We start from the raw sequence: 27,269 nt of genomic DNA, 5'->3' as shown, positions 1-27,269 counted from the left end.
CATAACAAACAGCTGCATACCACATTAGCCCAGCCAGTGACAGTCACACATCTCTGCAATAACTGTTTGATTGCAAACTTGACCCTTTCTTCTTCTCAGCCTGAGCTAGACAGTTTTAAACAGGCACTCCATTCCCAATCCTCCTTTGCAAAGAATTACATCAGATAACAAAGCCTTCTCTGCCACTCATTGTAAGCCTTCTTCTGGAGATCTGTTCTAAGAGGCACTGTGTAAAAAGGTTTTTATGATGAATTCAGAACTACTATCATGTTAAGAGCACCAATTTATAAAGAAGAATTCATTGGTTAAGATCTGAAAAAATAGTTTCTCAGGCCCTACTGACCCAGTTTTCAACAAAAAAGGATCAAGTGATGCAAATTAAGTTTTGAGACATTGTTATGCAGTCTGAGAAATTTGTGAAACTGTGTTTTGCGGTAATTTCTTAATAGAAGACTCAATGACTACTTAATTCTCCCCTGCGCAAAAATTCTGATTTCTTTATATTCTACTGGTTTATTTTTCACAGGTAGCAATAAAATACACACTTCATACTGATGAAAAGTTCCACAGCAACCTGGCAGTAAAATTTAATTTTAAAGTACTAAGGAATACTTAGATTTTGTTCTGGTGAAATTCAATACCCTCTTTCTTTCATCTGATTAAGAAGTTATAAAAACATGCACACTTTCTCTGATAGGATGCATGACACTGAGAGACTTCCTAGATTTACTAGTAATAGACAAAAGGAGATAATCAGATATTAATATAAAAGGTCAGTAATAAAGAACGTGCTTCTAGTGACTGTTATTCCATATATTTTGCTTTGATACTCCACGTATTTTCATATGCTTTGATATAAATGCATCAGGTGTGAAAATGAAAATTGCCATTTAAGTTCAAAATAATTTTAAATTAGTGGCCAAAGAAAGAACAACACTGCGGGGGAATCTTTTGCCTTTGAAGACAGGAAAAACTTCCCACAACAATACACTTAATGAACCAGTACACTTGGAATTAAAGTTTTCAGGGCAGTCATTACTACACCAACTTTCACATGCAGTGTTTGAATCCTCTTCAATCTCTATCAAGACTCTGGGGCTCTCTTTCTCTCAAACTTTTCCAGACAGCCCTGGAAGTCTTCGGACAGAATTTAGAGTTTCAGGATCTTTTCTTTCTGATCCCTCTATGGCATTGCCAAACAAAAGTGATGCTTTCTATATTAAAGAGGAGCAGTCCACCCCCCAGTACCTCCCGCCCTCTCAATGTGCAGGATTTTTAAAAGTGAAAGTTAGAAAATAATCTTCTTCATCCCTGACATATTTTCAATCCTCTTAAAACAATCTCAACAACTATATATAGTATGAAATTAGCTCTCGCCTGTTACCCTTGTTCCTACATGGAATTTTTCAAATGTGTCTCCACCAGTACTAAATTGTACGCAGGGCTGTGACTTAAGAGTAGACAGTGTGTTTCATGGGTAAAACAACAGCATTAAGTACTATAGGAATCTGTGGAATGTGGAGTGCAGATTTATGTGTCTTAACAATTTCTTTACTGGTTTGTAATAAGCCAGCAAACTAACACTTTATTTTTATATTAATTTGGCCTCAGAAGTAGAGTATACTGGAGCATGACAAGAACAACAAAAATAAACTAGCATATACTTAATAACTGTGACAGTGAATTGCTTCCAATACTAAAATATTTATTGAAACTGGGGGGGGGGGGGGGGGGAGGAACGGGACGGGATGGGAGGGGGGACTGAAAAGAATTACCCTCAACAGCCTGCTACCAGCTCTTTAACAGTGGGCAATGTAATGCCTTAAGGTACCTCAAACTGTCTTTCATTTTCTAGACTTAATGGCTGATTGCAGAAATCAATGTTGCCATTAGTAACAGAGTATTTGTTATGGCATGATTTCCTCTGTTGTTAGGCTTGAGGAATGATTACAGTATTAGTGAGGTGCTTTCTTTATAAAGCGCTGAAGATATAACTTTCAATTTACTATCCATTACCAAATGACTTTGGAAATATACATGAGGCCAGAAATCTTACCTGTTATTATTTGAAGATTTTATTTCAGCAGTCATAGGCTAGTAACTTTAAAAATTGTACCAGGAAGCTCAATATTTTATAAACATCACCAATGAAATATCATCTGTTTTGCTATCTTATACACAGCAAGTTAACATGACATACAATGCAATTAAAATGTTTCAGTTCAATTTCTATTTTCCTTGTACTTTCAAATATATGAGAACTAAGCAGAAAGCTTCATACATGTTAAAATGTGAAAAAAAAAGATGAAAGATTATAGTAAGTTAGTAACTTATATTTTGAATCAGCCCAGTCACCAGGTACATATCTCAGCTAAGTAACTGATACAGCTGTGGGAATAAGGGCAATCAGAAACTTTGGCCAACATGCTGTTTTTAATCCTAGCTCTTTGAACTATGGCTCAAAGAAGGCGTCTTTCCTCACCCCTTTACATGAAGGGCGTGGAAAGATCTGCAAGAGAGACACCATGAGGGAAAAAAAAAGCCCTTCCAAAACCCAATGGGAGAGGCCCTGGAAGCAACATTGCTCTTGGTGACTGCTGAGACCCCGCATGCTGCTGTCAGCAGGGTGGCAGAGGTGATAGCTGAAAGGATGGGAAACCTACCTTTGGAGAAAAGGGTGAGCCCAGAATTCACCTCAAAGGCACTGTAGGAACCCACACATGGATGTTCAGGCATATAACAGCACATCCCTATAGACCACTATGAAATGACCTAACGAGACTGCATAAACTACTTTGCTGCTGCAATTTCAAATACAGCTATGAAGATTTCAGTGCAGAGAGGGAAGAAGTTATCTTACCTGAAGAGGATGGTGAGGAAGGATGTGGGCTGTCCTCCTGGGCACTTCCCATCTGCGAGAGACCCCCACCTACTCCACTTTCTTCAGTAATGTTAGAGGACCCTGGTGTTGTTGACCTGCTGACAGACTGAGACTCTTGGTCACTTCCAGATCCACGTCGCTCATCAAGACCACCTTGAATTATTTCATCTTCTCCTTTCCTGTCTCTTTTGTGGACCCTGGAGTGAACAACCACCTGGTGGTAGGTTCTGAAAACCCTTCCGCAGTCTGGGCATTCAGTTGGCTTTTCTTTCACATTTCCATGACTTTGTAAGTTGAAATCGAGTCCCTGGTTCATACCATGTGACAAAAAATCTCTACTGCCTTCTAAAGGGTCTAGTTTGTTTGGCAAGTCTCTCTGATTGCCCATTTTAGTGCTGTGAACCAAATCAGCAGGCATTTTCTGCTTAGAGCCATCTGCTCCTACTAACACATACTCTCGCTTCTCCTTATCAAACATAACTCCAGCATTTGCCAAAGTGTCTTCATGGCTGCGCTGTATCTGCTGCTCTTTAGACAAAAAGCCATGTTCCATGGCCATTCCCCTTGCCATAAGCTGCCAGGCTTGATAGCTGTTTACTGGATCCATTTCTGCCGCTTTGGCGGCAGCTTGTAACCTTTCTATACAGCTGGATTTCAGAGGAGGCACCAGATTGAGACAGCCCAATAAAGAATGTTTATCCCCTTCAGCCATACTGTGGCCAATACCAGAAATTGGTGAAAGAAGCTTCCCCAACACTTCTTTCTCCTTTATGGGCATATCTCCTTTGTTATAGATTTGATTTTGTTCACTTAAAGTCACTTTGTCAGGAGGAAGAAACCCACTCTGCAAACATGAGAGGTATCGCGAATACAGGTTTGCATGAGCTTCCTGGGACATGCTGCTGATAGAAACAGGTACTTCAGGATCATTAGGAGATTTGTTCTTTACAGATAACTTATTCAGGTGAACTTTCATGTGATTTTTAAGAAACCAAGGCTCTTTGAATCGCCTCCCGCAGATCTGACAGCAGTGTTCAAAGGAATCCTTGTGCTTCCTCATGTGGCCCTTTAGAAACCAGGCTTGGCTAAACACTTGGCCACACACCTCGCAACGGAACTCATTGGTAGACTGCTCCCCACTCCCATTGGAGCCCTGGCCCTGGGCTGACTCTGCAGTTATGTGAGCCTTCTCCACGTGGCTGATCAGCTCCTCTTCCTGCGAGGCAGCAAAGTCACACAGGGTGCACTTGTAGGGCTTGTGCAGGATCCTTATGTGCCTGTCCAGCTCTTCTCGCTTCTTAAACTTGCCTTTGCAGAATGTGCATCTAAACCCAGCTGTCTGAGTGACAACTTCTTCCTGGACACTGACTGGCTTTGGAGAGGGAACAGGGTTTGAAATATCAGGTGTGCTGTGATTAGCAGGCACAGACAAGTTGCAGTTTGCGAGAGGCATTGGCTGGGCATGTTGCTGTGTTTTCACGTCGGGTCGTGGCTGCAGGAGGCTGCTCTTCATCTGTTTGTCCCGAAGAATTGCTCTCTCCTCCAGCTCATGTAAAAGTCTGTTTTCTTCTCGGACTCTTCCACGACCTTTGCCAAGGTTTCCAAGCTTATGAGTACGCAGGTGTATCTTCAGGTTGCCCTTCTGAGCTGCTCTGTGGTCACAGTATGGACACTTAAATGGTTTCTCTCCAGTGTGAGTTCGCATGTGTAGTGACAGGATGCTGTTAAAGCGAAAGCGTTTTCCACACAGAGGACACGGGTACTTTCTGTTTTTCCTGGCATCATCCTCTATATCACTCATCTGAGACATAATGCCTAGGTTTTGCCCATTCAAGAACTGCTGCAGGTCCACGCGCCCATTCAAACTGGTATCAACCTCTCTATTGAGCTGGTTGGCCAACAGAGCCATCTGACTGCTGATGGGCTGGTTTGCTATGGACATGTGGCTTTTGTCTTCTAGTGGCGCTGACGCCTTCTCTTCTGGATTCTGCCTGTTCTGGAGCTCTGGGAAGGCATGGCTGAGCTGGGAAGTGATCTGGTGCAGCTTCTGGCTCATTGAATACTGTCCATTGAGTATGGTGCTGTTGAGATGGGCGTCAGCTTCTGGCACAGCTGAAGAAACACCAAGGCACAAACTAGCTTCTTCCATCTCTGAAAATCAGAAGATAGTTTAGATTCAGACTGTGAGAGTTACAAAGATTGAATCACTGAAGTACAATTTGCATTTTATGTTTTACCTACTCATAATAATGCAAAGGAATTAGTGTAAAAACAATAAAAAGTGTATTAAGTACCAACTGTGCTACACAATTTTGACCATACAAGTGCCTTCATCATTCTGCATGCTTGCCAGTAACCATTAATTACTATCTTAAAATATGCTACAATTTCAAAATCTAATTCTTATGGAAGGGGAAAAGGTTTTTACTACCTCCCTTGTCTGTCTTGTGAAACTGCATCAGTTTATATTTCTAAACATATAGAAAAAGAACTGTTGTGCATCTCTCCCATTTCCATTAGAAAAGCCAGAAAAAAAAAAAACCAAAATAGAAATCCATTTGTAACTTTCAGTTCCATTAACCATATTCAATATATTACACATTCTACAATGAGAAAGATAGTTTTATGATTTGACAAAAAACCGATGGTATGATATTTACTGGTGTACAATAAAACAAGATAATGTTTTGGGAAAAAATAAAGGACAAGCTTTAGAACAATAAAAGGGATTTTGCTTTAGTCAACAAAAAGTGCAGTAATATCTCATTAAGCTGATTAGTATGCTGCTTAGAAACAGTACTAGGTGCTGTAACACATGATTATAATCATAAAAATCCTTCAGTGTTTGCAAGTAAGCATTAACGAGGTATATTAAATTTTAAGGAGACTGCGACTAGCAGCTTTCTAAACCTCCGAGATTAAGATTTAACCCTTCTGCTATGAAACATTGTTATTTTGTCATTTTGAAACTGAACCCATCAAAAGGCACATAAATTATCTTCTGCCAAGTCTTTTAATTGATTTTTGAGAACCTTCAGATTTCAGTTCTTAGGAAAACTTGCCAGATTACAGAAGGAATATTTCTGTCCTTCAATGGGTAAGACATGTGATTTAAGGCACTTTGATTTATTTTAAAGGGCTCTCTTATGGAACTAGATAAAAGCAATTAAAAACTGGGGAAGGTGTTGTGGAAAGCCTCAATCAGTTTAAGAATTTTAATAACTTTCCTAGTACACAGTAATGACTACAAATTGTACCTACACTATGTATATTGCAGAAAATTGGAATTCAAAGCTGTTTGTTAAACACAAGTGCTCTCTTCCAGTCTGCATAATTGTCCAAAATAATCTTCTATCCTCACTATTTCTCTACTATGTGCAAATATATATATCTATAAAATTCTATTTAAAATATAAAGTTTTACATTAATAACTCCAAAACTATATGATGCTATAAGGTTATATTTGAATATAATTAAGATCTGTGTTGTTCAGTGGAGTAATTTGACACTTTATTCACTAATAAAATTAGTGAATTAAGTAATTTTAGAAATACAGTAAGAAATACACATTTCTGAGTAATTAATTTGGTCAACTTTCTGTTTGTCTTTAGGCAAAAGCATTTACTGACTAAGCCTTGTAGAAAGCCTACAGGCACACTCCAGGTGGACACCATTCCTCACATAGCTTCATAGTGGTCATTTGCTAGACAATTTTAGGCCCAAATCTGGCACGTAGTTAAAATCCATGTAACTGTCCTCCTGGGAGTAGCCCAGTAGACTTCAAAGGGTCACTCTTGAAAGCATAGTTCCCCACATGATTAAGTATTTGCAGGATCAGGGGCTAAAAAAATGCATGGGTGGTCTCCAAGAGAGACCTCTTTGGTCCTCAACAGGATGACTGAGGTTGTGATACAACACAGAACCTGTAAGAAGGGGGAAGTGCATATTCATGTGTATTCAAGATGAATGTGAGCTACAGAATTTTGCTCAGATGTAAAGCAGATCTTTTTCAAACTTCAGTAGTGCTCAGATTCAGATTTCATGTGACCCATTCATTTCATGCTGTCAATATTATTATTTATAAAGATATAAATGAGATCAAGTATATAAAAGGAATAGACTTATACCTATAAGCTATAGGACCACACCTGAGTCTAGGTTTCAGTGTCTTACATCCAAATGTAGCGGAACATAATCAAGCCAAGGTGTTCACACACGGTGCTCACTGTAGGCCATCGAGTAAAGAAATACAATTATTGGTTTCCATGAAAGTTTTCTGTGCAGCAGACCACACCCATTCAGAACATAGGCACATACAAAAATACTGGTTTTAATTTTTGAAAGTTTGCTTAACTTTTGAAACAAACCAAATTTTCAAAATGACTAGCTAGAAATCTGAGAGCTGCAGTGTTCATGCCTACCATTGCCTGAAGTTGACAGATTTTGAATATCTATGCTCATTAAAAAAAACAAACAACAAAACAAAATGAAACCAAAGAAAGCCACAAAAAAAAAAAAAAAAGAAAAAGAAAAAAAGCCACAGCAGAAAACCCTCAAACCCCAAATCTACTTTCTGTCTGGATGCCATATACCACAGGTGTTATTTCCTCTCACCCACCTTAAACAAGGCATGTTGGCAAACAAGAACATAAAGGTTCAAAAAATGCATATACAGACACATACATATATTCAAGAGAGTTTAGAAAAGTCTTTGTGAATTGCCATTATTCTATAACAGCTTGAAAAATGCAGTTTAAATTTCATTTACTCAGCTGATCTCAATGGGAACTAGTGCCTTTACATGCTCAGGAAGGTTTGGGTAGTTAATTTTAACATTTTATGCTCTATCGAAGTTTGGAAATGCTGACAGATCCCAGTGGAGTTTATTAATTCTGATGTTTAACCCTAAGCTTCAGTTCAAACATACAGTTATTTGGACTGGAGGGGGGGAAGGGAGTTATGGTTGAGATTTTAAGTTATTCTGTGCCTCTTTTTCAAACATAACTTTAATAAAGTAATAACAGCATTTGTAGTTGGAGCATGATAATTTTTCTAAACATTTTTTATTTTCTGTCTCCCACAAACATACAGGCATATATAATGTAGAATACAGATAGGATGAGTCAAAAAATCAAGAGGAAGACCAAATCCATATTTTTTCATTTAAAAATTAATAATTTTGGATCAAGTCTGGGGAGCCTAACCCACACATGCTGCTCTCTTGGCATGAGAAATTTTATACATTTGTCATGAAATATGCAGAAAGGTCAGCATAGCTTCTGTGTGGTGAGGAATAACCACCTCTGAATGTCACATACTCTGATCAACTGTTCTGTTTCTAGGATCCATCTACCACAGTCTCAAGAGGCTACAGTTCTTTACTTAGTCTGTATTCTCACTCTCAACCTGCTCCACCTTCTCGCCGCACCTATCCTGCCTCTGGCTTTGTATTGTCTCTTCTTTTTTTACTCCAACCTGGTTTCATTGTGAAGTATAACCATGGCATTCAAAGGACTGCCATGTGGAATTTCTCCTCTTGCAAATACCAGTTACTGCATTTAGGAACACAAGGACCCTGCTGCTGTTCAGCTCTCATGTAAATCAGACTCTCTGTATTCTTCAGCCCATTCATAGCAAAACCTACCAAAATCTCATATTGTATCCACATGCAAGATATAAATAAAACCCTTCCTCATCCATCATTCCACTATGAATTAGATAACCTAATTTAATTTGCCTAATTTCACTAAAAAAAATTTGCAGTTTCATTCTCTCTCTCTTTATCCATCATCTCTGTCTAGATCGATCACCAGACATGGTTAGACCAGGTGGGGCAAGGGGCTTTCATTCTTCAGTGAGCTTCTTGCTTCATGCCTTGCACTTTAAGGTGCGCACCTTGGCGTCATGGTGATCATTGCTCAGCTTCTTCCCATCAGCTAGGACCCTTGCTAGGGAATGTCAGTTTAGAGGTGCTGCTGTGATGCTTCACAGGAAGGAAAATGTCCAGCTTTCAATTTTCAAATATATTGCCTAGTACATGATTTTCATTATTCTGATCTTTCTTATAGGGAAAACATGGAACATTTTCGCATCACTCGCACTGGGAACAGAAGCACAGTGTTCTCCATGTTAACATATGCTTACAAAATCAACTGCAAATCAAAGTTGAGATTGTTAAGAAAGTCAAAATATATTTGTTGAAACTGATGTAGTAAATTTTTGGCCTTTAATTATTTCAAATATTTTGTAAAGACAGCATCATCCGAGACATGTGCAGAGCATGTTGGCATCAGGAGATGCTTGCAGGCTGCTCTTCCCAACCTGGACAAGCCCCAGCTCTGGTCCAAGCTAGCTGTGGTAGCCGAAGAGTCCTGTCCGCACCCTGCTACATGTTTACACTGTTCAGGGCAGGGCAGAAGCTGTCCCTTGGAAAGAAGCAAACTAACCACCAGATCAGAGGACGGCCATTTGCTGCTCTGGGTGTGCATCTCCTGTTTCTGTGAGGAGGGCACTCAGCTTATGAAATTCACCACTGGATGCATGTATTATAAAAATATTCTCTCATCTCCTACATGAAGGTACAGGGAAACATTTGAGTCCCTTTGATGCTACTAATAGTTATTTTGATTTCACTCACACTTTTGCCCTCAAGACTATTTCCTGTGATACCAATAACGAAAGTTCTGTCTTTAGCCATTTCAATTGAACACACAGATTTTATTTCATGATTTGAAATGGATTACTGGAATTTAAAACCAATTATGACACCAGAAATGCCTCTCATCACAACAACATAAATGTAATATGAGAAGCTCAGCTTTCTTTGGCTGGAAACAGAGGGGGGGGGGGGAGAAAGATGTCAAATAGAATAAAAAAGTTTAAACATAAATATGTGCCTATACACATACATAAACATGTGCAGACACACACATACATGTACACATATGCGCATACACATGCCTCTATCTTTGTAAACAGATGGACCAAGCTCAGCCCTTGTTTACACCTGTTCATTCCTCCTGGACACACACACTAAAGCACTTCCGCCTTCACACTCATTTTAAAAACACTGTTGTGCTGTTATTATGGCTTAGATTAGGTTAGTTAAAAGATTTACAGTTCAGTAAGCAAAGTAATGCTTTACAAGCTCACGTGTTCAAACGACAAGCTTGCTCTGGCCCTGATCCTCTCAGCAGTTGGAGTTATGCGTACTGTTACATATGCTTTCAGAATACAGACCTAGTATTTATCTTTCCAGCTAGAAGAAATCACATATATCTACATTATCTTGTGGTCCAGTGACAAACTCTAAATACCACAAAACGGACTGCTTCAGCTCTTAGCAACTCATAAACAGGTATCGCTGAGAAACTTCAGAATACATATTGAATTTTTATTAAATATTGTTCTTATTGTTGTTGCTGAAACAGTTTAACTAAGGCCGTTAGAAGCATAATACACTCCTGTTAAGAAATACAGAACACCAGACTACTGAACCCTTTCAGGGTCATTAAACAGCTGTAAACATTATTACAAAAATAAACCAGAGATTTCATGCTTACATTTTAGCCCAGAGCTTGGTGTGCTGAGCTAGTATATTTTTTTCATCTCTTACAATCAACGCTGGTGACATTTGGGCATCCAAACAAATTACATCACAGATATTACTGAGGTGGGTAGGATACTGAGCAGTTTATTTGCCAGATGATTAATATATAAACAGCAGGGCAGAAGAGATGACCTATTCTTCTTTGACTGATTTGTAGGCAATACTAAGAGACATAGATGTAAATAGTTAAATTTTAACAAAAACATGTGTGCACGAAAAAGAAGGGGAGAGATCAGCTGTGTTTAATGCCACCAAGACAGCATTATCCAATCTGATAAAATGAAATAAACATTAGCAGATTCATTTTACTTATGTAAAATAGAGTAACTGCATCGAGTCCATTGGAGTTTTTCTTTTTCTCTCTTTTTCTCTTTACCTTTTTTTATTTCTGTTGGTTAAGTAGGTGTCCTGCTCCCTGGGGTACAGTATAACTGTATTAGGGAGATATGATTTCTGGAGTGTAACAGAATGTCTTAAAAAAAAAAAAAAAAGACAAGTGTTGGCCTACAGGTGATGTGTCCTATTGATTTGCTTTTATTTAAATATTAATGCCAACTTAGTAAATTGTCATTATTGTTAGTCACTTGACCACATTCAAGTTTTATAGTCATTGCAAAGCACATCTAGCTTCTAATACTTGAAAACTGGTGCAAAGCACCACTGGAACACAGTGTGTACAAAGTGCTTGGTGATCCCATGCTGACCAGTTCCATGGTCCCAGCCAAGCACCCTGGCTCCAGGCTGGAGTCCCACATGAACACCCATCTCCCAGCACCCCACTGCCACGAGACCATGCAGTGGGGATGGGGAAGGCATTTGACAGAACTATAGCTGCTTTGTGGGGCTGATATTTAAACAAGCTGCTTATTGATTCCAAAACAAAGTACTCCTTGATTAACAACAGAGCCAACTCATTCCACAACAGTTTTTATGTCTTCAAGAAGGGTTAGCAGAGGGATTCTGAAGTTTCAAAAGTCATTAGCAGACAGAACATTGTTTGCTGAGGCTGTACTGCTGTCACTGTGGACTGAGAAGACAGTTCCTTTCCAAAATACCTGCTAGTCTGTATGATACTTTCTAGCTAGCACAGTGTTCTGGGCTTGTAACTTATGGGAGAAGATAAATCACCAGAACAGACTTTGGTTGGTAGCACCCATGGCACGGAGGACTGTGAACTGTTTGTGATCACAGTCTGGGAAGATGAGCAGAGAGGAGAGGAGGGGTCATTTATAAATCTCACTCACAGATTAGAATAAAAAGATTAGAAGAATGCAGACAAGCTGCTTGATTTATTGATACTTTGCATGTAACTTCTTCTATTTCACTTGCATGTACTTAAAAAGTCAGATCCAAAGAAGAGAAAGATAAATAATTGGTACTGAAAGTTCAATAGATTAAAATAAAAAAAAAAAATAAAGAAAAAAAATCCTGCTTTTTTTCCAGGCACTGGTTGCATCTGGAATCATTATTTTTTAGCTTATAAGCACTGATTCTCATTTTATTTTCTTTTTCTAGTGTTCTCCTGGTGACAAAGTAAAGATATGAGTGATACCAAAATTCAGACGGAGCCTGATTTGTGGAATGCTTCATTAAACTAAAGCTTCTGTTACTTTAGAAACAGCATTTTTAAAAGTAAATTTGTTATTTTCATGTAAATTGGAATGTATACAGCTGATTAACCTCTCTCCAATTTTATCAATCTCCTGTAGATCCTATCTGATCATTCACTTTAATTAATTTAACTGGCATCCATGTCAGGTTGAAGAAACCTTAAAATTAAGCTTTGAAAGATCCACTTTAGTACCACACAGTACAAATAAAATAACAAAATGCTTCAAAGACTCTGCAAAGCATATATATGATTTCATTTTTTGTAATTTTTACAGCTTGAAATGAGTTCTGAATCTCCTATTCTCATCTAAAAACACTGTACCGCCCTGGAAGTTTCTGATACTCTAACTCATTGTATAATAGTAAAATGTACCTAATGCCAACCCTATTAATCCTGCATTCCTGACACAGGCAAATTCCAGATAAAAGGTGGTGCATTACATATAGGTGAGGACTAGGGGCTCAGGCCCTCTATACCAATTGCAAAGAGATCAAGCAAGAGTTAAGACTCAGAACTCAAAATATAGTTCGAAACAATTTAAACCCAAAACAGTAATGCTGGGTGGATGATTTCATTTTCATTTCATAAAGGCTTAGACTTAGATTTTGTGCACATCTAAATATAATGTCAACTGCACATATGTCCCAAAGATCAAACTGTGATTGATTGTGAAATATTCATATGCAATAGCCCAGAGAGATTTTGTTCACAAGGGCACCTGTCAGAAGCATAAGCTCGGATACAAATCATCAAATAAGTATGTAAAATCATTACCAAAATCCAGGCATGCAATCAGATTGTCAGTTGTCTGAAAGTGTTGGACTGTTGCCAGCACAGTGGCTCAACAGACTAATGCTTTGGTCTTTCCAGATCCTCAGGGCCCAGGTTCAGTTCCTCCTGCTACTGGTCAGGTCAACTGCCTGTACCTAGTGTTGACTTTCCTGGCACTTAATTCTAGGAGTAAAGGAAAAAAACTCCGAGTCCATAAGTTCCCTTTGACCTAAGCCACAGAAACATCTGCTGGGTGAGTCAACGAACTGCTTGTTGGCCAAGTTTAACAGTAACCGATCCTGTTGCGGATCAGCTCTCCCAGCAGTAGGTGTCACTGCAATAAATAGATGGGTTTCAAGGGACAAAGACACACATTCCCAATGAAAATGCATAAACAGAACATCCCTGATGAGAGAGAGATTCAAAAAGAAGGATATGGTCCAATTAGACTTTATGCAAAACGCTAGAAAATGTGGTTTGGGGAGAAATGAGATGGCACAAGTAGGATTGCCAACAACAGCTACAACAAACTAATTCTGTCCTTTAGTCCTATGTCACAGAGATCCTTTAATTCACATTAATCACGTCCCTGCAATACAAGGTCTATTAGGTAAAGACGGTTACAGTTAAAACTTTTATTTTAAAAAAACAACTTTCTAGCAATTTAAGTAATTTTCTCTAGTGGAACAAAAGACCTACTTATTTGGAAAGATGCTGCACACTCAACTGTAGTTTTAGGACTTAACAAAGACCACAGGGTTAGCCTATTTTCTGCCAAATTAGAGTCACTGCCCAACCCTATCTGCATACAGAACAAGGAAAAACAAGAATACTTATAACAGCTTTAGGAGGATGGGAAAAAGATGTCTGAAGTATAGATTTAATTAATAGAGTGCATATTTTGAAAAAGTAGTAACCAATTTATATTTGCAACAGAAATATGTGTATGACAAATAATATAACAGAGATGTCAGCCAAGTCTACACCATATTTGGTTTCATTATCACAAAAAAAAAAGGTTTGTAGGATAATTAAGGATGCTCCAAATTGCATCCTATTGAGTTAGACAGTAGACACAGCAATGCATCACTAAACATACGGCTACCTGCGATGACATCAACATGGAAACTACGTGCCTAAGTAAATGTATTAATGTTGGTCAATGAAAAAGAAAGATTAATGCATTAAACCTTCCGTAAGCTGTTGCACATGAAAGAGAAAACACGTGACAATGCATACTGTCAAGGCATATATATAACACACCTGCATTTATCCTACCCTTAATGACATTGAACTTTGGAACAAAGGAGGGGAAAGAATATAGAGATAGTGTAAGATTAATTAATCCATTTTTCAAGATCACTATATTCAAGAGAAACCAACATTTTAAAAGTCCCCATACATGTGAAAAGCACAAAGGGTCAAAATATGTATCTAGGAAAGATTCCCACCAGCTCATACCCTGGTATTCAGTAAAGCTTCTCAGCATTGTGAGTAACCAAAGCATACTGTGATCAACACAGTCAGAGAGGAGGAGGAGACATTTTCTGCTTGTTTCTTTGCTGGGCACAGAAATAGCTAACATATTAATATAATGTAAATGCAAACAGTTAGAAATTTGTAAGTAACTTGCCCAGTTTCAGGGCAGCCAAACAGCAACCAAGGCTGGAAAGGGACCAAATTTTTCAGAGTATCAGCACTGCAGAAATGAGTATCCCAAACTGATAATTTCCACATCGCATTTAGGAAAAAGCTCAACATGTATCTTGACTTAAATAGATGGCTCATCCTCTGTAAAGGAGCCAGGGACAGAGTCCAGAACTCTTGACTCCCATTGCTTAGTCCAGTATACCAGATAGCTTTCTTTTCTCAAACATAATTGACTGCTGAAAAGACTGGGCTTTTGTAACTTATGACAGACCTGTCACCATATGAATTTTTGTTTAAAATATTATGGAGAGTTATTTTGAGTTGTAATAACTTAGATTCTTGGCTGTTCATCCTTTCTACCTCCACTTTCTGTCTTCTCTCCCTTGTCCTCTCAACCCAACAGATTTATTTTTTCCCTCCCTTTAACACATGGACTTGGTGGCAAAAAGACAAGACATAATTTAGAGAGTCACAGTGATTCTTAGATACAAGTGGCTTCAATGAGTTATTTTTAATACTAATTTCCAGGAAAAGGATGATGTTGAAAAGCCTCAGTTTCAGTACAATTAGAGTAAAAGATGCATCTGAAGAAGGCAGGGATGCTGGGAAATAGGGATGCAGGTGGATGTGTGAAAAACAGAACAAACACTGATCAGAATGCTCCTTGTGTTTGTGGTCTCCAAGAACCAAAACCAGCTAACCCCTTGCAGAACTGAGTGGAAAAAGATAGATGAGGAAACATAACACAAACTTAGACTAAGTTTTGAAAAAAATATACTTACTTATCACTCAAGAAAAATTAAACACTAAAACCAAAAAACCTCCTTTATTTTTTGGCGTTCTGGTCTGTGCACACTTTTACTGATATGATATATCACTGCTGTTGTCATTTAACATTATTAATTGATCACTGTCATGCACACAAGAGCAAAGCTGGTAACTCTAGAAGCCACCTCATACCTCCTGTGATGCTTTCATACTGAGATAAGTGGTTTAGGCTTAAAGGGTGTGGTGAGCAGTCATTGTGCACAGCTAAGGCACCCACAGCTTGATTCTGCAACTGCTGCAATCACCATCTACCTTAAGGTCAGAAAATATTGGGAAAACATGCTCTTTTTCAGACTGTCATTTTATAGAAGCAAAAAGAATACATCTACCTGCAGTATTTCTCATCACACTGCTCTTTCAGATGGCTTCCTGAGTAGGAAGACAACTCCAAACAGGAACACCTATACTGAAATTAAGTGACTTGGGAGCATTTCACTCTATTTCCCCAGCTGCTTTTGAAATTATCTCTACCTGTTGGATTGAGATCATTCTGCCTCACAATAACTTGGCCTCTGCCTCTGAATGATGGTGAAAACAGTCATAACAGTTCTTTATTAAGCCAGGTAAATACCAATGATGTCACGTAAGTGACCGTAAGAAAAAGTGACGTCTTTGCAGTTCTCCTGCGTGGAGTGAGGTGAATTTCCTCCTACGATTGCACTGGAAGACCATGTACAGGAGTGGGAATAGCTCTGTAATGCATGTAGCAAACAAACCACGCATGCAAGCACCAATCATGGTAAAAGAGTATGCACGTTTAAATACAGTGGCAGCACAACCTTCAGGATCCTGACAGGCTGAGTACCAATCACTGTTTGGGCACTCCTGTCTTATCAATACAAGCTTATCAATAGCTTTGATCATTAATAAAAAGGACACTGAAAACTTGGCAGACACATAACAGATAGCTGAATAAAGGGTAGGAGGAATGCTGTAAAAATACAATAACATATTTCAAAGTTATCTGAGGGATAAAAATCCTTTAAATAATTTTAATGTTAATTGCAACATTCCAGGCCCTTGGCTTAAAAGACAACCTATCATGGTTGATAGGTAAGTGGCAACAAAGCTGACAACAAAAGTCTGATAAATGCAATCACAGAATGACAGACCCTGGCAAGTTCAATTACGTCTGCAAAGTCAGCTGGGAGATGGACTCTGCTAACTGCAATATATCTTTAACAGCCAGCTCCGGCCATGGACAGCTCTGACCAAACTCCTTCAAGTGACTGACAATCCCTGGAGGCTTCAGTCCTGTGGCAGGCTGTGAGCAGCCAAGAGCTGTTTTCAAAAGGACTAGGGACTGCCAGGGAGTGCTTTACCGCAAGAGTTTTGATACAACATGCAAATAAACATAACTCTCAGTGAAACTATTCCAAGTTTCTTGAATAGGCTGTGCAAATGAGCAGTTTGTGTTCAGTTTCTACTGCTCATGCAAAACTTCATCCAATGTTAGTTCACACTGCTGCAAACCAGCGTGAATCTAGGTGATTTTGGCAAAATGCAAAACCCAACAGAAGGGAGGGAAAAGACTTGGTGGTTCCTTTTCAAGGACACAGCCATGGGAGATGAAGTGGGCTCCTACTGCTTGCAGTAGGACATCAAAGTGCCCCTCATGTACAGACCGAATACCAAAAGCCCCAAAGCAGAGAGCATTCAGGAGCTCCCACACAAAACCTATGCATTGTCTCAGCTGCCCAAGCAGAAACTCATTCTTGTGTTGTCCTGCTTGCCAGCACCTTGCACCTGCACTTATAGAGATTGTTATAGCTCTCTTTCTAATTAAAAGGATTTTTATTTCCTTCTCTTTCTACTTCTGAATAGACCAGCTATTATTATTTGATGTAAGAAAGCAAGGAGAGAAAGTTATATAGCAAATTGCGGCTTCTCATACTTCAGTGCAAATTTATCTAAGAATTTAAGACATATTTAATCAAAGTATCAGGTTTCTTTGTAGCTTCCTTCTGGTTTTCAGTCACAAAACAGAAGTCCTTTCTCAATTTCTGGTTGGTGATTTTTATGCTCCCAGTGACTTTATTACCAAAAAAATCTCTAAAAATCCCAACAACCAAAAATCCCACTATGCTTCTAAAGGACTTCCTTGTTCTCTTTCTAGATTTTCCAAAAACATTATAAAATGACAATGGTATAAAAATTATACTGGAAAAATGTAAGCACTGTGAATGAGCAGAGTTATTCATTTATATCCCTAGCTTATGAAATGCCCGTATCATGTATCCTTTATCCAACAGCAGACTCTTTTAGCTTCAATCACAAGAGCTAACAATATGTTATTGAGATGATTTCAGGAAACTGTCATCGGCAGCTTAACTTTCAGCTCCTTCGCTATGGGGAGTGTATGCACACAACGTACCTGTACCCCTCTTGCATGGAAGCTGGCAGCGATGTGCACATTCCTGTCAGCTGTCACAGCAGAATAAAGAGAAAGGTAAATGGGTCCTCCTCACTAAATGCAGCCTCATACTCGTCACACAGAGAAAACCTGCTATTGGTTTCACTAGGAATTTTAACTGGCATCAGAAACGTGTGTCAGAGTGCTGAGGGGCAGCTGCGTTTGTATCTCTGGCCCTCTGTGCTAGCTGAGACGAATGGAATCAAAATGAAAGAGTGCTGAGGCTCTTCTGCAAAGATACAAAACTTCTTCATTTTTAACCACTTCTGCTTGAAGGGGAAATAAAATCAGCACATTAAAAAAGTCCAGTATTTTCAAGTTTTATACCCATGTGCTATCCTATTTTCAGGAGCTGAAGAATAATCACAAATGGCAGAAGCCAGACCAAGTAAGATGAAAGTCATCTTCCCCCACTCTAGGAAACCAGAGGTTTCTAAAACTAGTTTTCACACTGGTTTAAAACAACTCTTTTAATAAAAGAGTATGTTGTACTATTAGGTGTTAGTCTTTTTTTTGTTTTTGTCTGATGAAGAGAAATAACAGGCTGCTGCAGGAGTTTAAATCTTAGAATCATAGAATCGTTTAGGTTGGAAAAGACCTTTAAGAACGTTTGAGTCCAACCATTAACCCAGCACTGCCAAATCCACCACTAAACCATGTCCCTGTGCACCACATCTAAATGTCTTTTAAATACCTCCAAGGATGGTAACTCAACTGCTTTCCTGGACTGCCTGTTCCGGTGCTTGACAGCCCCTTCAGTGAAGAGATTTCTTCCAAATCTTCATGCTAAATATCCCCTAGTGCAACTTGTGGCCATCTTCTCTTGTCCTATCACTTCTTACTTGGAAGAAGAGACCGACACCTCCTCACTCCATCCTCCTTTCAGGTAGCTGTAGAGAGCAATAAGGTCTCCCCTGAACCTCCTTTTCTCCAGGCTAAACAGCCCCAGTTCCCTCAACTGCTCCTCACAAGACTTGCGCTCCAGGCTCTTCACCAGCTTTTGTGTCCTTCTCTGGACCTGCTTCAAAAACCCGATGTCTTTCTTGGAGTGAGAAGCCCAAAGATGTACAGAGTATTCAAGGTGTGGCCTCACCAGTGCCAAGTACAGGGGGATGATCACTGCTCTGGTCCTGCTGGCCATACCATGATCAAAGAAAGTACCGCATTTTAAGGATGTGGCTTAGTTGCTCTTAAAAGGGTAAAACAAAATATTCCTCTAGCTATTCTAAGCCTGCCATATAAGTATTATGCTGTTACAGATTTCAAAAGGTTAGCTTCAAAGAACCTGACATCAGTATAACCCAAAATAACCCATTCAAGAGAAAAGTAAGAAATAATTGCTGTTTTCTCTTTTTTTTTCCTCAGCTATATTGCTATAATGATTTTGCATAACAGATTGAACAAAGTGCTGTTGTGACAGGTGGTAGAATTCAGCTAGTAAGCACAGAGACAGGGTTCAATTTAGTTTGTGAATCCTTTAATTGTTGTGCAGCTAATTAAAGAAGGTTCTTTACACTCGCAAGTGTTTACCGTTGCTAGTATGCATACATGAAAAATTAAATTGTGCCTTCAAGGGCTGAGAACTATAGAAAAATCATAGCTGATTCTGCAACATGCTTACCAGCTCAAAATAGCTGCTTTTCACAATTGGAATTTGTAAAACTTTTTGCTAAGCAAATATAGAGCTAATTAGAAGTGTTCGTTGGACCAATTAACATTTAAATAAATAAGCCATATTGCACATTTCACAGTCTTTATTTAATGATGCTTCTTAACTCTTTGGAAAGATTCCTTTAAGTACAAATAAGTTGTCATAAAAATGAAAGACAAAAATAACACCATAACAGTATATTCTATGCTTTTTTCTTTTTGCCTTGAAGTCTTTTCTAAAACTCTATACCTCTTACTGGGGAAGGGGGGATACATAAATCTGGTTCCTTCTTTCATCTTGTCAAGTTACTTTTCCACCCTTTTGAATGCAAACAGAAAAACATATTTGATTACTATTTAAAGTGTTGTGATAGCTCTGTTTGTTTTGCCTCATGCAACAGAATCTGTTTCAGAAAAAAAAGTCTCACTTTTATCTCATAAAATGGCCATTCCAGCCCAAATGAAGAGTTCTCAGAAGAGAGTTCTCTTCGAGTAACAAAAGAGCAGCTTGAAAGTTGCATATACAAATAGTGAAGTGAAAAGAAAAAAAAAAATACCTGTTTTTCAGGTCTACTGTTAGCATTCCCATACCAAACTAGTGTTGTTGTTATACGTAACCCCAGGGCCACAATTACCTGTCTCTTTGGGGTCAAGTGATATTTTGCTTTCAAAACAACTGTCTTTTAATTTAACAGTCCTTTTCAATCAATAAGACCCTTCAGTCTCCATTGAACATACATTTTCTCTCTCTTTCAACCTCCAAACCTCTACCTTACACAAAGGTTACATTAAAAACAGGGGGAAGGCTTCTTGCTACTTTTTTCCAAGACGCATTACACTACCTTGTAATCACACTAAGAGCTAACATAGAAGGACTCATTGTTGACCTTGGCTTTCAGCACAGAAAACCAAATTAACAAGGACCAATTAACATTTAAATAAATAAGGAAGATTAACAAAGAATACTCTGCATACCAAGGGGATAAAATAAACTAAAGGAAAGAGTACAGTATCTCCCTTAATCAACATGAATGAAATTCTCCAGGAAGGACGCAAGCCCGTTGGTGCATGGAAGCACAGGCTGCTCTTTCCTGTACAAGCAAGGCCTGCTGAGCACCAAAGGGGATGCAGCCATGCGTGAAAGCAGGCAATGCTCTTGCTCTGGAAAACCCTTGGGAAAACATGAAGAGACCCCACAGAATAAAAAGCGGCCAAAGAACACCCAACAGCCCAAAAGGAGGGTATTTGTGATATGCCTGGAGACTAGGAAATTCATGTTTTAAAATGCCTGCTCCATTATTCAACCTGGAGTCTCCAGCTATATTTGTGCTAACTATGTAGTTGCTCTGACTACGAAGATACAAAACATACTGGTATGATGTTTTCAAAACATTCATATTTCAGAGAAACCATGCCTCTAGCCAACTTTAATTCCATATACTTTGACCCTTTCTGGGGGGAAAGGAGATGGGGGATGGACAGACAACAGGTACCTGAAGCTGGAATTTACAGGTAGCTGTAGGGACTCTCTGTGCCACACTATCAGGTAATGCTATAACAGGCAGGATGAAGGCAAAGGGTTCAACCACCTTTCATCTTCCCTGCTTCTTGCTCTTCCCTCAGTTAAAACTCCAAAGAGGAGTTTCAGTTGCCAAAGTTTCTCCACCATTCTTAGGTATCTTTATCCTAACAGAGCAATCAAATCCTCTACTTACTAAGGATCTACAAAGTCTATCTTTTAAAAGGAAACTCCTCCTACACAAGGGTTGTGAATAATCCTCAGAATGTTATAACATGATCTATCATTTTAAGTGTTTGGATCTGGAGTACTGGTTCAGGCCTCTAACTGACAGCCACCTTTATGAATAGTTAAGAGTTCACAGAGATGATTATCATGTACTATTTAAATATGTATAAAGGACAAAGATAATAACAATACTTTGCACTTTAATAGAAGTTTCAGTGCAAAATTCTCAAAGGAGAGCCAAAGTCCTCACAAATGCACACTCACAGCTTCTCTGACCTGCACAGTTGGTCACTGCTACTATTCTTAGCAATCTGGTAGGCTCTTATTGTTAGATTTCTCAAAAATTGTAATGTCTGCCTTAATTTATAAACCAACTGAAGTTTTGCCAAAAGGGTAACCAAAGGTGAATCACCATTGCAGAAATGTTGGCAGAAGCCTTGCACCAAGGCAGAAAGCAGCAATGGACACTGCAAGGTGCTCTGCAGTCACTCGACCACCATTCTCCTAGTCTTAAGAGGAGAATCCTCCTCATTCCCAGGCTGAGACATGACTGACTGATCAACATACTGTCCAGCTGGGAGAAAAGCATCTCCTGCTACTGTTTAGGAATAAACTTTTCTGTAGCCTCAAAAAAAAAATCTGATTTTTTTTCCCCCCAGTACTAAAAAAAGTCAAGGGAACTCTCACTTGAGAGCCGTACTTCCTTGCATGAAAAGCACTTTTTCCTCATTTGGTTAGAATTACAGCAGTTAAAAGAAAAAAAAAAAAAAGGGAAAAAAAAGAAGGAGAAAAATTTTAGTCATTTATTTCCAAATGCCATACTTCAAGGAAGTTAAACTCTCCTGTCTTTTGATCAAGAGGCTGGAAAAAAGTGACTCTCTCTAGTATCCCATAAAATAGACCAATTTAGCCACATGAAGAGATGATCATATTCAACTGTAGCTTTCACAGAAAAGATGAACAGAGCTAATAATTTCAAACAGAAATGTAAAAAACAGGGACCCCAAATATTGGCATCAACCCAATGAGACTATAAAGGTTGAAATGCTGCTAAAAAGTTGGTTGGGTTTGAAAACTGGACCTGGACTATTTGAACAATTAAGTAAATGGCATTTGTACAGCAGTGAAACCAAAGGTCCTCCTGTCCTTAAGGCCATATTTATAGAAGGGTCAACTGTATTAGGAAAATATGTTTTACTTCCAAAATTTCATTTACTTCCACATTATTAATGTGTCCTTTATTATACAACCTAATTAAAAAAAAATAAATCTTAACCAAAACAAATAAATAAGGCAAAAAAAAAATCACCACCCATATGGCAAAGTACACAAGTTTTCATGCTTCCTTTAACAAGACCAATTCTGCTTCAACATCTTTAAAAAAATCTCACGAGTGTCAGAAAAGCACAGATGCAACTATGGTTAAAACGTTTCTGAGAGAGAGAAATGTGGAAAAGTTATTTTACTGTGATTGTTTTCAAATAGCTGAACTAACTGTGAATAAGCTGGTATCATGAAATCCCCCCAGCCAGACAACCTTGAGACAAAATGCAATGAAACAGGGAACTGGACTGGCTTTGTCTGCTGGACATTTTGCCCTGTAAGACTGTCTATATTGATGTCTAAAACCCCACTCATCATAATTTCCCTACTGTAGTCAGTCCCAACTTTTTTTTATTTTTATTTTTTATTTTAACTCAAGTCTTTGAATCAGAATGATGAAGTTCCTGAAGTAACCCCCCAAGCCTCTGTCTGCATGACTGCCAGCTCAAGGGAGCTCCGTTTTGCTTCAAAGTCCTATAGCTAACAAGCAGCAAGAGACAGAATTCCCCCATCTCAAGTATAACCATCTACTGTCCAGTTAAATTCAGCACAATACTCACAGACACAGAAAATCAGAAAATTGTTTCGCAACAACTTATCACCGAGTAACATGCTAGCACAAGTTAACTGATCCACAGTAATTTTTAGTGCACATGCTGTTGGCAAACGTGATGTAAACTTAGTACAGCTTCCAGTGAAAGACGTATTTCACTGCTTCATTAGGGCTAAACTAATCCATTGCTTCTTGCATGCTGTGAGGCAGGAACTGCTACAGGGACAGATACAGCAGCTGACAATTGGTAAGGTGGGGGTTGGATCAGTATTTATTGCCAGGTTCTGTGGTCTTTCGCCAGGGTTTAGAAAATATTTCAAACTGCATTTTGTTTTGCCAGATTTTCATTAAAACACCTGTGTTAAATTCTTTATGGAAAGCTACAAGACTTTTCCCTAGAGACTATCTGCAGTGGGAAGTCTCACCAAATAGGGAACAGGATACAGGCTGACAAAGCAAACAAATTCCACGATATACAGAGAATACTGGGCCTTAAAACAGTGGGAGATACAAATTTAAAAAATATAATCATGGACCCAATCCAAAACCAATTTGGTGAAAGCCCTTCCACTAACTTTCATTACTTTTGGTCCAAACCCATGCTGAATCAGTGACAAGAAGCATTTATACCCCTATATGGATCTGAGGGTGGAACTTGAATCCATAGACTTACTGAGCTTACTGATGCAAATGACAACCATATATGCAGGAAAAGATTTAATCTACCCTTACCCTTTCTCTTTCATTGCATTCTTTGACATGGAACACAAAAGTCAAGGTATTTAAACTTTTTCCCTGCAAAATTACTTTCAATAACTGAAACCAACCTGAATTAAAAGCAAACAAGAGCGTACTACAATGTATAAGTGACTTACAAAGCATCTTAAAGAAAAAAATTGACCACATGTAATTTCATCATCAGCTGCACAGCATTTATCTACAGTGACACACTATTCTAGAGTTTCTCTTTCTTGCTCTAGCAGATTGGCAGGGTTTTCACCCTTCTTTATTCCTGCTCAAACTTCTCTACAGTACTAGGAGTAGCAATGGAGCATGAAGCTGGAAGACAGGGAGAATGGAGAGTCCTGCCTTCCACATTACTGACTAGCTCTGTAAGGTGTCATGACTGAAAATAAATATAAAAATTCAAATGGAAAAATATATCCCTGGGAGTTTCCATTTCTTCATGCATTATTTCACTGATAGTGGAATGTTCTTCCACAGGTGGCACTGCCACCATCAACTCAATGCTTTTTGGAATACATTCATAGGATGGCAAGGAGTTGATTAGAAAGCACAGTGATACAAGATAGAGAAAAAGCCAAAACCAAACAGTTACAAACCAACAATGCACTAGAATTATTTGTACTTAGTCTAATTTTTTTACAATCTAGAACTAATATTGAAAATCTTTGCTTTCTCTCTGATTTGCTATAGACAGCAAGCCAAGACTAGGTCCAGACTGGTCAACCTGCTCTCTGCTGCAGGTATGGATGCATGTCATTGTTGAGAGCAGAAACACTGCCCTGTGTCTGCTGGAGGGGACACAGGCTCAACAGAACCTTTTTCTCTGAAGAGAACGTGCACTGGTTAAAATCCATGCAGCCACACAGACCAGTTAAAAACTGCTATGCCTAATTTTAAGTCATCCAGCCTTGGCATATTGAACATAGTGAATAATTCTGATCTCTGTAGCCATGCCTACCCAAGTCACAAATCAGAAGGCGCAAAAAATCTGCAAAACCAACATAAAACACATTTATTCTATAAATCAATCTGCAGTCAAGTAAGCATGTTCCCTAAATGAAGGAAAAATATATGGGAAACTTAGCTCCAGAAGTTTACAATCCAATCAACAATGTATATGAACAAAATATATATGAGCAAAATCTCTGAGTTTTTTTTCCTTTTTGTGATTGTTCATTTCATGAAGCAACTACAGCAATCACAATCAAAAATAAGTGATCACTTTTCCTCAAAAAACTCCCATCACCATTCCTATTTATTATCATCTTTCAACATTATCATCAAACCTTCTACTTATTGTGTAGACTTGTCCAGGGCTAGTTGACAGTTCCATTGTATCCTGCATAACATTTTCCCTCTTGGGGACCATTCACCTTTGGGTACCTAAGGGGCTCTTTCAAAGGTCAAGAGGTATCAATGTATTTAGAAAACTTCCTACAGAAGAAGAAAGCTGGTTTAATAAGCATTTGCAATGAAAAAATGTTGGAATTACCAAGCAGAATGCACACAATGGCCACATTAATATTGCTACTGGATACTCACTGACATCCACTCTGCAGCTTTCCATTAAATTTATGAATTTGCCTAAACTTAAGCTCAGGCTGAAATACCTTCCTAAATTAAGACCACAAAACATGAGCACTGCTAGTGACAGATGTCCCTACTAGAAATGTTGCAGGGGGTTCTATCATATTTAATGTTTCTACAAGGCAGAGCATCAGTGGCCATGGGTAAGTTATACACCATTAATAGCAACAAGTAAGTTTCACCAGCTAAAGAAGGAATCAAAGTGGATTTTCAATCAAGAAACAGACCAGTTTGTTCAATGTTCTTGAAGCCTCAAGCAGATGCCAAGTTGCTTTGCAGACACAGAACAAGGGATGAAGAAATTATCACTTGTAAACAAATACTGCTAGTATTGGCTGGAGCTATTCCTCTGCCAGACTACAATATGGTCTGGCACATGATATGACTTGCATTTTCTGGTTTTATCCTAGGCTTTTTTTTAGGACAGGATCTATCTTACATATTTGCAGCCATTCCAGCATCTCATCTACCTGACACCCATCTTTAAAGAGAAGGAAATCCTCTCAAGAACCCCATGCCTTTTCTGAAAAGCAAACACATATAACCAAACTTTTAGACAATATTCCCTTATCGTGTACAGGAAAAATTGTGTTCTCTGACTCAAACTATATCCAGTGTTTCACTAAAGGGCAGACAGCATTTCTGCTGCTTTCCCATGAGTACTTTTTTCAAAATCATATTTTACAGGAATCAAGACTAAATTGTTACTTACAAGGTTCATTTTGTAAAGACATTAATTAATGGACTGCACATGGGAGCGAGGTGGGGAGTATTGTGCATTATTCTGTTGGCAAGTACATCATTTTAGCAATTAATGTTGACATCACCTTTTGAAAATGCATTAAGCAATATAGACGACATATACTCTGCCCAGCATTCCCTTTTTTGGGGGGGTGGGGAGGATGCAAAGGGTGTCTTTCATGTCAGAGCACTGCATGTGGGGTCCTCTATTGCCCAGTAAAGTCCCCAGTCTCTCTTGGTAAAATGAACCCTTCAGGTATAGTTCTAATCTTGGAGACGTTTTTGAGAACCTAGAATCCAACAGACTGCCGGAGCTGTAAAGACTAAAACTCAGTGAACTTTTTTAGTGAACCATTCCTTTAAGAAACCCATTCTGGAGCCATTTCCTTCCTTTCAGATTCTAGGTAGAAAAGCAACCCATGGCAAATTTTCACTTCAATCCGTGTGCAGACAGACTCCAGCTCCCTTTCACTTCCTCCCTCCTCCTAACACCTAACCAATCCAATAGCTGCTCTCTCCTGTTTCCCAGATGAAGCACATCCCACTTAGAAATTAAAGACATGAAAGACATTAAAGACATGAAACGAGGATGAGGTACTGGTTTACCTCAGTAATGTAAACCCATGAACTTTCTTCCATTAGCCTGGACAGCAGGAACTGAGCATCTGAGAAATATCAGCTATGCCTATGAAAAAAATTCTGAGCATCCCTTTATCATTCTTAGCAAGGCAGTGTCTCAGCTCCTTAATTATAAGGCTCTAGATATGTAGGAAGTTAGTGCCCTTCATGACTCAAAGCTATGGATGGTTTGGGGGATTTTTTAGCTGTTTATTGACCTGTTTATTATTATCTGTTTATTGAGCTGTTTTCCATGAATCTGCCTAATACTTTTCTGAGCCTGCTGATGCTATCTGCCTCTACAAATTCCCTTGGCAGCAAGTTCCAGAAGTTCACTACTCACTGTGTCAGGAACTACTGCCTTTTATCTGTTTTAAACTGATCTCCTGCTACTTCCACTAGGTCTTCTTTCTGGTTATAGTTTTGTGGAATTTAATGGAAAAAAGGGGTTGAAGGTTGTGGATATTTTTTGACGGAGTTTTGTGTTTGCAGTGATCCAGTTTTTTCCCAGTGAAAAGCAAAAGCATCCGTAAAAAGA

The 27,269-nt window shown here is 38.7% G+C and overlaps 1 protein-coding gene across 3 annotated transcripts in view; it reads right to left on the bottom strand.

Moving 5' to 3' along the window:
* Positions 1 to 27,269, bottom strand: part of ZNF536 (zinc finger protein 536) — a 348,533-nt gene that overhangs the window by 178,322 nt on the left and 142,942 nt on the right. For all 3 annotated transcript variants that reach the window (XM_061469112.1, XM_061469110.1, XM_061469113.1), the window contains one exon: positions 2,861 to 5,032. In XM_061469112.1, the coding sequence (XP_061325096.1) occupies positions 2,861 to 5,030 (2,170 nt within the window). In that variant the 5' untranslated portion in view covers positions 5,031 to 5,032. The remainder of the gene's footprint in view (positions 1 to 2,860; positions 5,033 to 27,269) is intronic.

This window comes from Pezoporus flaviventris, unplaced genomic scaffold (genome assembly GCF_033815535.1).
Source record: "Pezoporus flaviventris isolate CSIRO_AGI_PZ_B2104156 unplaced genomic scaffold, CSIRO_AGI_Pfla_v1 ptg000054l, whole genome shotgun sequence".
In the NCBI taxonomy this organism is placed as follows: domain Eukaryota; kingdom Metazoa; phylum Chordata; class Aves; order Psittaciformes; family Psittacidae; genus Pezoporus; species Pezoporus flaviventris.
The sequence above is the reverse complement of the archived record's forward strand: the minus strand, read 5'-3'. Positions and strand labels throughout refer to the sequence as shown.